The 12,836-nt window shown below is 48.4% G+C and overlaps 1 protein-coding gene across 1 annotated transcript in view; it reads right to left on the reverse strand.

Annotated features, from left to right (window-relative positions):
- Positions 1 to 9,425: 9,425 nt before the first annotated feature.
- Positions 9,426 to 12,836, reverse strand: part of LOC149366546 (uncharacterized) — an 85,997-nt gene continuing 82,586 nt past the window's right edge. Inside the window, exon 8 of the mRNA XM_089551379.1 lies at positions 9,426 to 9,791. Within this exon, the coding sequence (XP_089407505.1) occupies positions 9,738 to 9,791 (54 nt within the window). The 3' untranslated portion in view covers positions 9,426 to 9,737. The remainder of the gene's footprint in view (positions 9,792 to 12,836) is intronic.

The following is a 12,836-nucleotide window of genomic DNA, read 5'->3' on the forward strand; positions in this document are numbered from 1 at the left end:
AGTGGGCCGGTTCGTCGCGCGTAGGTCTCACGACACCGGGCTATTTCTTCCGGCCCGTCGAAGGCGCTACTCTTGCAGCTCATTGCACGCAGTTGCTGCTTTAAAGCTAGGCGCAAAACGTGGGATATCGAATCTAAAGGGCTCACCCATGGCGGAGGCTTAGATGCTGCTGTGAGACGGCTTCTTCCTCTGGGCACGTGTTCTGAGCACTGCACGTTCTCCTCGCGGTCTGTGCCGACCTCTTCGTCGCCTCTCCGGAAACCTGTTTTTAATAATGATGATTGCTCTGATCACGATTTTGACTACGCCTCTTGTAGCGCGTCCCAACTTGGTAGTCTTCAAAGAGCTGCCTTGAAAGAACAGGTACCGAAGGTACGATGCGCAACACGCACGTTTTTATTAAAGCTTTTGATTATATTTTGTCCGTTTTTCGATGCTCGCTAAAGGGTAACGGACTGGGCTCCAACAGAGGGCAAGCGTAGCAGGGGCGGCAGAAAGTTGGCTGGATGGGATTAAGAAGTTTGCAGGATTAGGGTGACCGCAGCTGGCAAAGGAGAATGTTAACTGTAGAGATAAGAGAGAGGCCTCTGCCCTGGAGTGTGTGTAGTCAGGCGGATGATGATGATTACTACTATAGGCGTTAAAAGCCTCATGGGGCCTCAGTGTGTCGTCGGTCTTAAAATTTTCCCATTGGCTGGAGGGATTACCAGACTGGAAGTAACGTCACTTCTGGTAAAGGCATCTACAGCTTCTGGTAGCCAACACTTGAAGCAAATAGCTGTAGGTATGAATTTTTGAATTCTCCTTGACCTTTCGTGGGAAAACGTGCAACAGCAAAATGAATATTATCGCCATTGCTGCGCATGCGCGCGTCTCTTCTTAACGGAGTCAAAGTTCATGGTAGCGCCAGCTAGTGTCTTCCGGTCAGCTGTGAAGAATATGGCACAAAATATGAGCCCTTCCCCCCTTCCATGCCTTTTAATTATCAACGCTAATCACCGTTTCTTTTATTTCTTCTAGAGCGTCTAGTTTAACTTTCATTTCAAAAAGCACTACAAGTTTGCGGTCTATTTCTGAAATTTCACTTGAAAGGTTCAGTTCCGTTACTTCATCGTAGTTTGTTGCGCTCTGATCGCTTCGGGTGTTGCCTGTTTTGCAAGTGGCGCATTTCCAGGATTTCAAGGCGGTTTCCGATTTTTTGCGGTAGGCGCTTAACGTCACCCCCGAGCAAGGGCCCAGATGATAACTATAATCGCATTCAGAGCACGATAGGTGTAAATTATCACCCTGAAGCGCTTTGCTGCAAACGAGACAGTCGGACATGATAAAGATTATTTGTCGCGCCAGAAAAATAGGTTCACTCAGCAGCAGTGACAGCAATAGACGGGAAGGTACAAGGTGAAAAACAACCAACTTCCAACATGAGATGTGCCGTCTGTGAATCAGGCCCGAACCAACGTTACTAGAACCAACTCTTCTAGTAACGTTGGCCCTAACCATTCGACACTGCCGCTGCCGACCACTGCTGCTGGGCGTGTGACTGCCTCCAGCGATGTCAGGTTTCTTTTGTTGCTCTCTTTTGGTGACGTCAAGGGTGGTGACGTCAAGGCGAAGTAATTTGCTGCCAGCCAGTAGATAAGATCCACGCCGTCAGGCATGACGAAGGTGCTTCTAGCGATGGCGGAAGGAATCCTGCAACATGAGAAGTGCTGTCTTTGAATCAGGCCAGAACCGCTCGGCACTGCCGCTGCCACCATTCCATGTTCAGCCGCAACATTTGAGCTGTCCCCACTTCGCGCACTTTAGCGGGCGTCCCCAGGCACCCTTAGAGCGTGTGGCGGTAGCGGTCTCGGACTCAAAGAAGATGCCCTCGACTCAGCGTGGCAAGCTCTGCGGAGACCAGCTACCAAGTGACAAGAGGTTTTTGGTCGTTTGGTGCCCAGCTTCCGCCTGTCTCAAGCCAGAGAATGGGTCGGAGCCAAAGGTTCACAAAGAAAACAAACTTTATACAGCAATGAGATGATACTGAGGATTTCACAATCACTAGTAGAAGCACATTCAAAGTGATTAACAAAACAATGCATCTCGTGCAAAGTTACACTCAAGCGAGATTACAATACAAAAGAATTATGGCACCTAAAGTGCACTAACACAAGAGAGAGGCAAACAAACAAACACAATTTTTTCACCGGGCACTGCAACAGTCCGACGACCAGAGGTTCACGACGATGCCGTCCCGCAGACTGGCGCGCTGTCACGTTGGGCCGTGGCTAGGCGAGTAGTGTTGTCCCGGGAGTCGAGCGGGCGCGCTTCGATGAACGCCCTTCTTATATAGGCCAGATCGGCGTCTGTTTGTTCTTCGCACCAAGGTAGGCGAGCATATACACACAGTATCGGCTGTGCAGTCTCCTCCTTCTCGCGCCGGGCGCGCGTCCCCATTGGTCGCTCGCCGAAACTGGCTTCGAGTTGCTTCCAGATTTTTCGGGTCTGGCGCCGCCGCCGACGCTTGAGTAAAGAGGGGGAGGGTATCTCTTAGCACACGAAAGGCTACGCCCTCTCCGCCGGCACCGAGTAGAAGCGTCGCCGACATTCCAGAAGGTTCGACATCATGGCTGACGCAATCCTCTCGGCGTCGCGCCGGCGAACGGTGGTGGAGGAGGCAGCCGCACACACAAGGTTAGTCGCTCTCCGGGGTTTCCTTCTCCCCTGTTTTACGACGCGCGCTGGCGAAAGGCGTCCGCGCAGCGCTGTTTTTTTTTTTTTTTTTTTCAAAAATGCGCCGTATTTTGTGACATCAGCACACAGTGTCAAACTAGTTAGCAATAACATCGTCAGTTCTGGCTCATATTGTCAATTTAATTTTCTCGACAGGCGTTTTTCCGGCAAAAATGAAAATAGCCAAAGTTGTTTCGTTATACAAGTCAAAAGATAAAGATAACAGTCCGAATTATAGGCTGTTATCAATATTACCGTTTTCCAGCAAGGTCACTGGAAAACTGTTTCCAGTAAGACTTCGCTGCTAATTGGAAAACAATAGTATTCCGTAACCCTACCAGTTTGAATTTAGAGGAGGACATTCTACAACGTCTGCTGTTTCGACATTTGCACGCAGTCTTATGAAATTCGTAGATTCAGGTTCCCCAGCAGCAGGAATATTTAACTACTATGCGAAAGCGTTTGATTCGCTAAACCACTGTATACTAAACAAAAGTTAATTGGTTACGGCGTCAATGGCACAGCTTTAATCCGCATGAAAAGTTACTCAAAAAACCGCCTCGAAGTTGTTTTCATTGGGAATTCACACTACAGTGCTAAGATAAGTAAAGTTGAGGTTCCCCAAGGCTCCGTCTTGAGACCTTTCTTTTTGCTTTATATCAATAGTTTGCCTTCTCAACTAACTAATGTCCAAACTGTATCATATGCCATTGATGCGACTCTAGTATGAGCAGATCGCGATGAAAGTGCTCTGAATAGAAAAGATAATCAAGAATTACAAAAAATATATAAATGGTGCATGGAGAATGCAATTAACCTTAATTCGAATAAAACTGTTTTTATCCTGTTTCTCTCAGGGAAAAAAGTTTCTCGGCATCCAGGTGCAATTTAGAATAGCCAATTCTGCATGCTAGAAGCACAACATTTTTGGGTATTGTGATATGTTATGATCTTAAATTTGATTTACGCGTCCGCTAAGTGATGAAAAAAGCCTCTCACGGCCTATATCTACTTTATAAATGCCGAAAGTTTTCCCCGTTTATGTATTTGTTAATTACGCCCTTCTTCCTTTACATATTAATTACGGCATATCTGATTGGGGATGCGCATATTCATCACATGTGGCCCCCTTATATGCTTTTCTAAAGAGAGTTTGAATTGTCGCGCAAAATGTTTAGTGTGAACAACCGGATGAAATATCTGCCGTTCTGCGTATCCTAAATATATAAGACTTAGTAAAGTATAATACCGCTTCTTTAATTTTTGAGATCATTGCCAACACATTAAATTACGCACGAACATGTCTTCTTCACGACATCGGCTCTGGCTTCTGATAATATACACTAATTATGGTTAAAAAAGACTAAAATTTATGGGTACTGATTTGGTGGAATAGTCTCAATTATAACATTCAAATTTCACCTACTCTTCATGCCTTTCAAAAAACAATTAAAACTTTTTGTAGTCAATTCATCGTAGTCTATCTTTCAGTGTTTTGATTGGTGTTTTTTGGCAAAATGAAATGTGTTTACTTCATGTTTTCCATTAGTGTTCCGTGCCTACAGCTTTAATATTACAGCCGTGGAATCAGACTGGTACACAGGTGGCTATTAGATGATTTAATGGGCGCTGGCCTAGCGCGAGCGCTCCGTCCCGCGCCACTGCCAGCTTCGTCTTCTTCGTCATACTAGCCGGGGCCACCGAGCGATCTTCCCGATCGGTGACAAACAGACTCGCGAAATGGCGATGGGCTTCAGAGGATGGTGGGACAGGAAGGAAAAAGTGGTGCGGTGCTGGCCGCCACGATGAAAGAGAGGGCTGTACGATTCCTAGTCCGCGAAGCTTCCGGGACGCATGTCACCAGGAGCCGACGGCCGAGGCCCCAGGACAGGACGAACGGCATGGGCAGGGGACGGTGTCGTCACGTGTGAGCAGCGTCTCGGGTCGGTGGGGTCGGCAGGTCGGGTCCGTACGTCAGGTTCAGTTCGTCGTGTCGAGTGGTCTGGGCGGTGGACGGGGCGGGGGAACAATGGCGAGATTGGCCCGGGTGTGGAAGGATGCCCATGAGCCGGGCGACGCAGGCCAAGAACTCACGGCCGACGACCACGGCTGACGCGTGCACTGGAGCTCCATGTCCAGGATGGGGATGAACTCCGCAGCTCACATCAAATGTTACGTGGCGGCTAGCCGAAGAATGAGGCGTAATGAACGATGGACCAGAGATGACTTAATGGCCGCCGGTCTAGCGCAAGCACTCCGTGCCGCGCCACTGCCAGCTTTATCCGCTTCGCCAGAATATGTTTATTGCTAAATAGCGATGTTATTTTTTGCCTACGTCTACATGGTATGCGTCAGCTAACAGTGGTTGCGACCCTTAAATAATTTTTGTTCTGCCCCTGAAGATGTGCGTTCGTATTTCGTGTTACGAAAAACAAACAAACTTTCAAAACAAACTTTCGAAACAAACTTTCAAGCGCGGTGAAAACAAGCGATAACGCGAGCAGCGACGCAAGTTTCGATACCTTTCACCTCTGCAAAAACAGTGCGAATGTTTTTTAGCATTTAGTGAAACTTTAGCGTGGTTGGTAATGTCGCTGCCGTCACATACTCCGCTTAAAAAACTTTTTTATAGAGTCTATGGACTGCCCATAGAGTTTTGTCCATAGCGAGAACAGTCTATAGGCAATACAAATTTATTTATTTATTTATTTATTTATTTATTTATTTATTTATTTATTTATTTATTTATACATATCGCAGCCCTGTTGGGCTATTGCAGGGGTGGGTGTGAGCAACAATGTAGGAAAACATGGAGCACAACAATGGCAAACATCCGAAACACTATGAGTGAAAAACAAGAAAACGGAAAAACTATTCAGTAGCCGCTAAAAACAGCTCTAAAGGAAGAGAGCGAGTAGAACCGGGTAAACAATTCTAATATTCGATTACACGCGGAAAAAAACTGTATTTAATGAAACAGACAGTCCATAGACAATCAAAACATTTATGGATATACACTTTTAGTACAGTTTTGTCTGTAGACAGTCTATCATTCATAGATATATCGACCATGAATAGACAAAAGGAAATATCTATAGGGATCCAATAGTCTATAAGAATGCTATAGACTGTATATAGACCATTTTTATAAGGGATTCTTTTCAGATAACTCGAACTAAGAAGGTTTCCGTCGCGTAATATATCCGGGCGCTTCGCAGCCGTAACCAGCGAGGAGAACCGTGAGGTACGCAAGATCTACGACGAGGAGCCAACCTGTGGCAACGCGGTGGCCCTGTTCCACAGCTTGAATCGAGCAGCACAGGGTGGCCTCGAGTTTCCGCGAGACATGTATGAGCCAAGCCGCACTTGCGAGAGGTCCCTGATGTGCGCCTGAGCCATCCGCTCCTCGAGAAAAGAAAAGGCGGTCCCGAACGGCTGCTCGGCATTGTTTTCATAAAGATTTTGTGTACCTTAAATAGCGTTGCCTGGTGAATATGCCTCAGGTTTCACTGAACATTGCGCAGGAGCTTCTTGTGGGCGCATGGGAAGCAGATTAAGCCGGGTCGATTGCGGGGTTTGTATAGAGCTGAAGTTTGGTCCTAGAGTAAAACTAAGTAGGAAGATTTTCACTTCACAAAGTTGCAATCTTCACGAAGAAGAAAGAGTGACAGGTGATCCGTTGTCAACACCGTGTGAACATGATGATATTCTATATGGCAGCAGTGAACGGGGATGACTGGTGACTTCCTGTGGAGTCACTTCGATGTCTGTATAACATCAAGGATAAGTCTGGAGCGAAGTCTTTAGGGTTGATTGGTTTGGTTTATGGGGGTTTAACGTCCCAAAGCGACTCAGGCTGTGTGGGACGTCGCAATGAAGGCCTTCGGAAATTTCCACCACCTGGGGTTCTCTAACGTGCACTGACATCGTTTAGGGTCGATTGTGCTGAGGATTGCTTTCCTTCGGCAATTGGTTTAGGTGAGGCGATCCACTTGGTGCATTGGACGAATACACTAACCGAACTTTTCAGTCTTTGTGAAATAGCACACAACGAAACAGCATGCGTGAAGTGCAACAGCAGCAGAACTGCGTGGCGATGAAACAGCACACGAAGGAAGAGAAGAACAACCAAACAGCGCAGCAACTCACTCGCGTAGTTTTTAAGCTCGTTAGACCCCCTCACCACCCTCAGCCACCTCTGTCACGGAAACTGAGTTGCCCAAATTTTTTAGGCGAAATCCTTTAATGCCTCATCGTCGTCGACAGAAGGCTGTCAGCAGAAGTTTGTCAGCAGAGGTGTGTAACGCTTTTGACGGGTGGTCACCTATCAGGAGTTGCGGGAGGCCCACATCGTGAACCAATATACGCGGCTGTCGCAGACGGTTCGCTGGCGCCGCCTGCTAAACCGCTTACACATCCAACACACATGCATACCAGAGAGGACGGAGAACATCCCGATGCTGTGGCGCCGCATGCTCTGTGTCGCTCCGCTCCCGCGTAACATGGACATGGATTCACATGAAGGCAGAAGACGAGCGCGGGTTCGCACACTTCAGAGGCAATATGGATCTAAAGAGGGCGTTACTACGTAGACATCACAGGACCTTCACCCGCGGGATTCTACACGGCTGCCCTAGTCCCCCGGGGAATGAATGTCGATGGGCTATCTTTCCGGGCCCCGAATTCAACACGAACGAAGGAAGTTGCAATAGCTCTCGCAGCCGCCGATCCAAAATCGAGAACGGTTATCACAGACTCTCGCCGGGCCTGTGATCATTATCTTGCTGGGGAAATATCACCTCTCGCCTCCCAAATTCTAAGACAGACTCCCGCCGATCCAACTCGCACAAACGTAATCTGGGCTCCTGGCCACCAGGGACTATGAGGCAATTAGGCCGCTGGTGCGGCCGCCCGAGCGCTCACACACCGGGCTCCTCATCCTAGCTCTCCTGGCTCAGAAGCTCACAAACCGCTTCGGCGGGTCCGCGAAATTTTAACTTATTACTGCGACAGCCACCACCTCTGCCCAGACACTGCCAAAGGGCTGAGTAAGGCGGAGGAGCGAACTCTGCGGCGCCTGCAGACAGGAACCCTTCTCTGTCCTGCCATAGCAAAACACTTTCATCCGAACTTAGATGGGCGCTCCCCGCACTGTGGAGAGATCTGCGATATGTTTCACATGGTGTGGGCATGTACTCGGAATCCTCACCTTCCCCCTTTCCCCACCCGAGAGGCATAGGATACTGCCCTCCTCAACTGCTCTACACTGGAGTCCCAAAGGGCTATAGACGGGGCCTCATCGTGCGGTGTCCCGGACTAACGATACCGACCATGTAGCGAGGTTTTCGGACCCCCAAACTATCTTTGAGTATTACCACCACCACCGAGATATGGGTGACAGTTACGTTTCCTTTCCTCAAATGCTATTTTCATTTTCTTCATTACGGCCACTCTTTTTCTTTCTTCTTTCACTCCCACTTCCACCCTTCCTGCAAGGTGCGGTTGGGGTGTCCACCGAGATGACAGAGAATTATTGCGCCATTTCCTTTCCTCAAAAAATTCAGGGGCCACTTTGACTGTCTAAAGTGCGTAGAGGCGAAAGCGTTTTCCGCACCACTTTCAGTGCTTCTGTGGCACTGGTTGCGTCACATGTAATTTAGTACTAATTACTAAGTGATGGCAAATCACTAATTCATGGTTAATTACTGATTAATGCCTGAATACTAATTAACTGCTAATTAAGCTTAAGCTTAAGCTTCGCCTTTAGGAGTGGAACGCGACAGCGTGTTGTAGCGCTGCCAGGGAGTCCACTGAACGCCACCACCCGTTCGGCGCGATGGCTTGCCGTTTCAACGCAACGGTTTTTGAGGAAAGGAAATGGCGCAGTAACTCTCTGTCATCTCGGTGGACACCTGAACCGCACCGTAGAGGAACGGAGGAAGTGGGAGTGAAAGAAGAAAGACGAAGATGGCCCGTAATGAAGAAAATGAAAATTGTATTTGAGGAAACAAAATTACGCAGTAACTGCCTCACATATCTCGGTGGACACCCGTCAAAATTCAGGGGGGGGGGGTGCACTTTTTTGACCTAAAGTGTGGTTACTGATGTGTGGTTAAGATGTTAAGCGTCGCCTCTAAGAGTGGAACGCGAGAGCGTCTTGCAACGCTGCCAGGGAGTCCATAGAACGCCATCGCCCATTCGGTTCTACGCCTCGCTCGTCGGTAAATTGGTTTTTGAGGAAAGGAAATGTATTTCTCTCTCATATCTCGGTGGACACCTAAACCTCGCCGGAAGGGAAGGGAGGAGGATGGCAGTGAGCGAAGACACCGTATTCACTAGACGTGCCTTTGTTCATTCCAAACCATCGAGCTGGCATGGCGGAGTGGATAGCATGCTCGTCTCGCACTCCGAAGACCGGGGTTCGATTCCCGAGCTCGACCAATTTCTTACTAGGTTTTATTTATTTATATGACCTGACTAGATAAGTTAATTAGGCTAATTGGGTAATTAAGCAATTAACTAAGCTCAGTCCCACTTACTTGGAGCATCACTATATGGCCCCTTGCATGGTTACTAGCCAAAGTACAATTGGCCCCGTTTGAAATTGGCGCACTGTGACGTCACGACCGTTTCGACCAACTGAAAAGCGTGACATTCTCTGTCGACAACTGCTGCTTACAACGATGAGACATTAAAGGCTTTCGCCTTAAAAAGCGTTGCCTTCAAAGGCAGCGGATATCATTAACGAGCATGCGAAATGCGTGGGTCTCAGCTGCTCTCCGCAAAAGTCGGAGCTATTTGTAGCAATGAGCAAGCGCAGTCGAAGGATACCGGCAATCGAGGTTACACTTGAAAATAGAACGATACCAATTGTCGAGGAAATAAGAATCCTAGGCATGTATATTAACAGAAAAGGGAAAAACAAAAGTACGCTGGACAAGCTCAAAGCGCAGGCTGAACTTGTCGTCAGAGCCTTCAGAAAGGTATTTAGAAGGGGGGAAGGACTCTCGGAGTCCAGCAAACTAAGACTCACGCAGGCCTTCATCGTTAGCAGGATATGCTACGCAACCCCATTCCTGAAAATAAACAAAACCGAAGAAAAGGCATTAGACACAATCATCAGAAACGAGCGCTAGGGCTGCCCATTTCCACGTCCAATGATATACTGGAGAAAATTGGCCTGCATAACAATTGGAGAGAACTGACTGAAGCGGTTAGAACATCGCAAATCGAAAGGCTAACATCCGCACCCGCAGGAAGGAAATACCTAGAGCTAGCGAAATGGGCAACCGTAGATAGCACAGTGAACACCAGAACAGATCTGTGAAGAGAAATAAGAGAGCATCTTATTATCGCTCCCATACCTAGAAACATGCATCCCATCCACGACAAAGGCAGAAGGAAAAGCAGGGTCGCACAGCTGGCTGCTAAGCTAGGCAAGATGCCACTGGGAACCGTGGCCTACACTGATGCCGCGGTGGGCACGCTAGGAGACACCGTCTCCGTAGCGGTCGGGGACACAGGCAGAACGTTAGGCGTTTCAAGACACCTTGACTTAAAACCCCTTGTGGCGAAGGAGGTTGCAATAGCGATCGCTCTAACTCAGCCAGGTACCAAATACGTAGTAAGCGACTGCAAAGTCGCAATTAGAAATTACAGCAAGGGACGCATCACGAAATGGCGGCTAAATATCTAAAAGACTTTATCCCAGCCCACAATATTCTAATCATCTGGACCCCAGTCCACTCGGGTCTGGTTGGAAACGAGGCCGCCCACAGGCTCGCCCGCTCCTCTTTACCCCGGGGAGCCGTGGACACCTCATACGAATTCAGCACTAAAGAGGAAACCAATACCTTTAATAGCATCACAGACATTCAGAAAAAGAACAAAAGGATCTATCCTCCTCCGGATAGACCGCTTAGCTCGGCTGAGGCCTATGACTGGAGAAGACTCCAAGCTAGAAACTTCGCATCCCCGCTCTGGAGGAGCTGGACAGGAGGTGACACGAGGGAGGATGCGGAGGTGTGCGAGTTCTGCGGGCATACCGCTACCCTCGAACATATACTATGGAGATGCCCCAGTGCCCCAGGATATGGCAGAATTAATAATGCAGAGGAATGGGAGACCATACTCAGAAGTGCCGACCTTAGCATACAACGATACGCTACCCGCCTGGCAGCAGAAGCTGCGCGACTATATCGTTGCTAGTCTTCCAGCTGCGACGCTGCCCCTCCCCGGACGCCTGCGTGCGGACCCGGAGGGGCACGGGTCTTCTTCTGGCGGAAATAAAGTTTCTTCACTCACTCACTCAAAGGTCAAGGCATCGCGCCGAACGGGTGGAGGCGTTCCGTGGACTCCCTGGCAGCACTACAACACACTGTTTCGTTCCACTCCTAAAGGCGAAGCTTAAGCGTCATTAATTATCAGAGATAATTAGCATTCAGTAATTAATCAGTAGTTAGGCATTAATTAGTAATTTGTGATTAGTAACTAGCACTTAATTATGTGTGGCGTCATCTTGTGGTGACGTCACCAGTTCCACAGAGGCAGTCAGAGTGGTGCGGAAAACTCTTCCCCTCTACGCACTTTAGACAGTGAAAGTGCCCCCTGAATTTTTTACACCATCCCATGTTTGCCTCCTGCAATTTACAATACAGGTAATCACTGCCTGGTTACAGCCCATCCCCCTTGTGAGTATGTGCCATTTTATGAGGCAAACAACAGCAACAACAATAGTACTCAACCAGAAACCAACATAAACGACAATAGCACAGCGACAGCACGGCACAGACGAAGAGACCAAAGCCTCACTGGACGAGAGTACAATCGGCACCACATATAACGGGAACACTTGAGGCTGTGGTTATGCAACTCGCGCAGTGCCAGCTGTCGACGCTTCGCGCAGCTAACGCACAGTCGCGGTGTCTGGGCCTGCCACACTTTATGCTCAAGCTGCCCAGACGAGGCGCATGGAGACAGTGCTTCGTAAGATAAACACCCATATGGAGAAGCATCCTCGCTATATGTGAGGCACCCTGTAAATATTGCCTGGCGTCGCACGTACCTGCGGGCGATCAAGGCATTCCGAGAACAGGACAGGTACGAGCCGTTCCTTGCTTATTTTCTTACGCAGCACGTTTAGAATGGCTTCACATAGAGCTTGATGTTAGCGTTGCAACCTCGTAGTCGTATCAGTGAGTGCTGCTTACACATAAAAAGAAATCGTCTTAACCACGTTGCTGTTGCGGACCTTTTGCGTAGAGGTGACGTTTCACGGCCGGTTTTGCGCTACGTTTGGGTGGGGCACGTGTCTGCATGGGTCAGATTTAATCTAAACACGGATGATGGTACCACACAACCAGTCTACCGGGGGACTCCTAATCCAAATTTAGACGCAGACATCACAGACGCAGAGGTCTGGTACGCAATTGGAAAACTGCGGACAACATCTGCGGCAGGACCAGACAAAGTAACAAATAAGACTCCCAGGAACTTAGACGCAACGTCGATCGCGGCGGTTACAGACCTTATGAACAAATACTGGCATGCAGGCAACATACCACCAGAGTGGAAACACGCGAAAATCACTTTTATTCCTAAAGCGGGTAAGAAACTCAGCACTGAGAATCTACGCCCAATTTCATTAACATCATGCCTAGGCAAACTCATGGAGCATGTCATCCTCAATAGGCTCCAAAACTATGCGGAGGACATGAACCTCCTACCTGAAACAATGTTAGGATTCAGGGCCCAACTATCTACCCAGGACATACTCTTGCAGCTTAACAAGGACATAATTGAAGCTGACGAGGGAACAGGAACGAAAGCAATATTGGGTTTAGACCTTGTTAAAGCTTTCGACAACGTCACCCACAAAGCCATTTTGACAAACCTGTCAGAAATCAACCCCGGAGAAAGGACGTACAACTACATCCGATCCTTCCTCACTAACAGAACAGCAGTGATAACGGTCGGAACAATAGAGTCTGCCCCAATCACACTAGGAAGTAAAGGAACGCCACAGGGCTCCGTCCTGTCCCCTTTCCTTTTTAACTTCTCCCTCATCAAAATTCCCCCCAAACTGGCACAAATACCAGACCTACATCACACGTTCTATGCAG

This window comes from Amblyomma mixtum, chromosome 1 (genome assembly GCF_055824585.1).
Source record: "Amblyomma mixtum isolate Tamu chromosome 1, ASM5582458v1, whole genome shotgun sequence".
NCBI lineage: Eukaryota > Metazoa > Arthropoda > Arachnida > Ixodida > Ixodidae > Amblyomma > Amblyomma mixtum.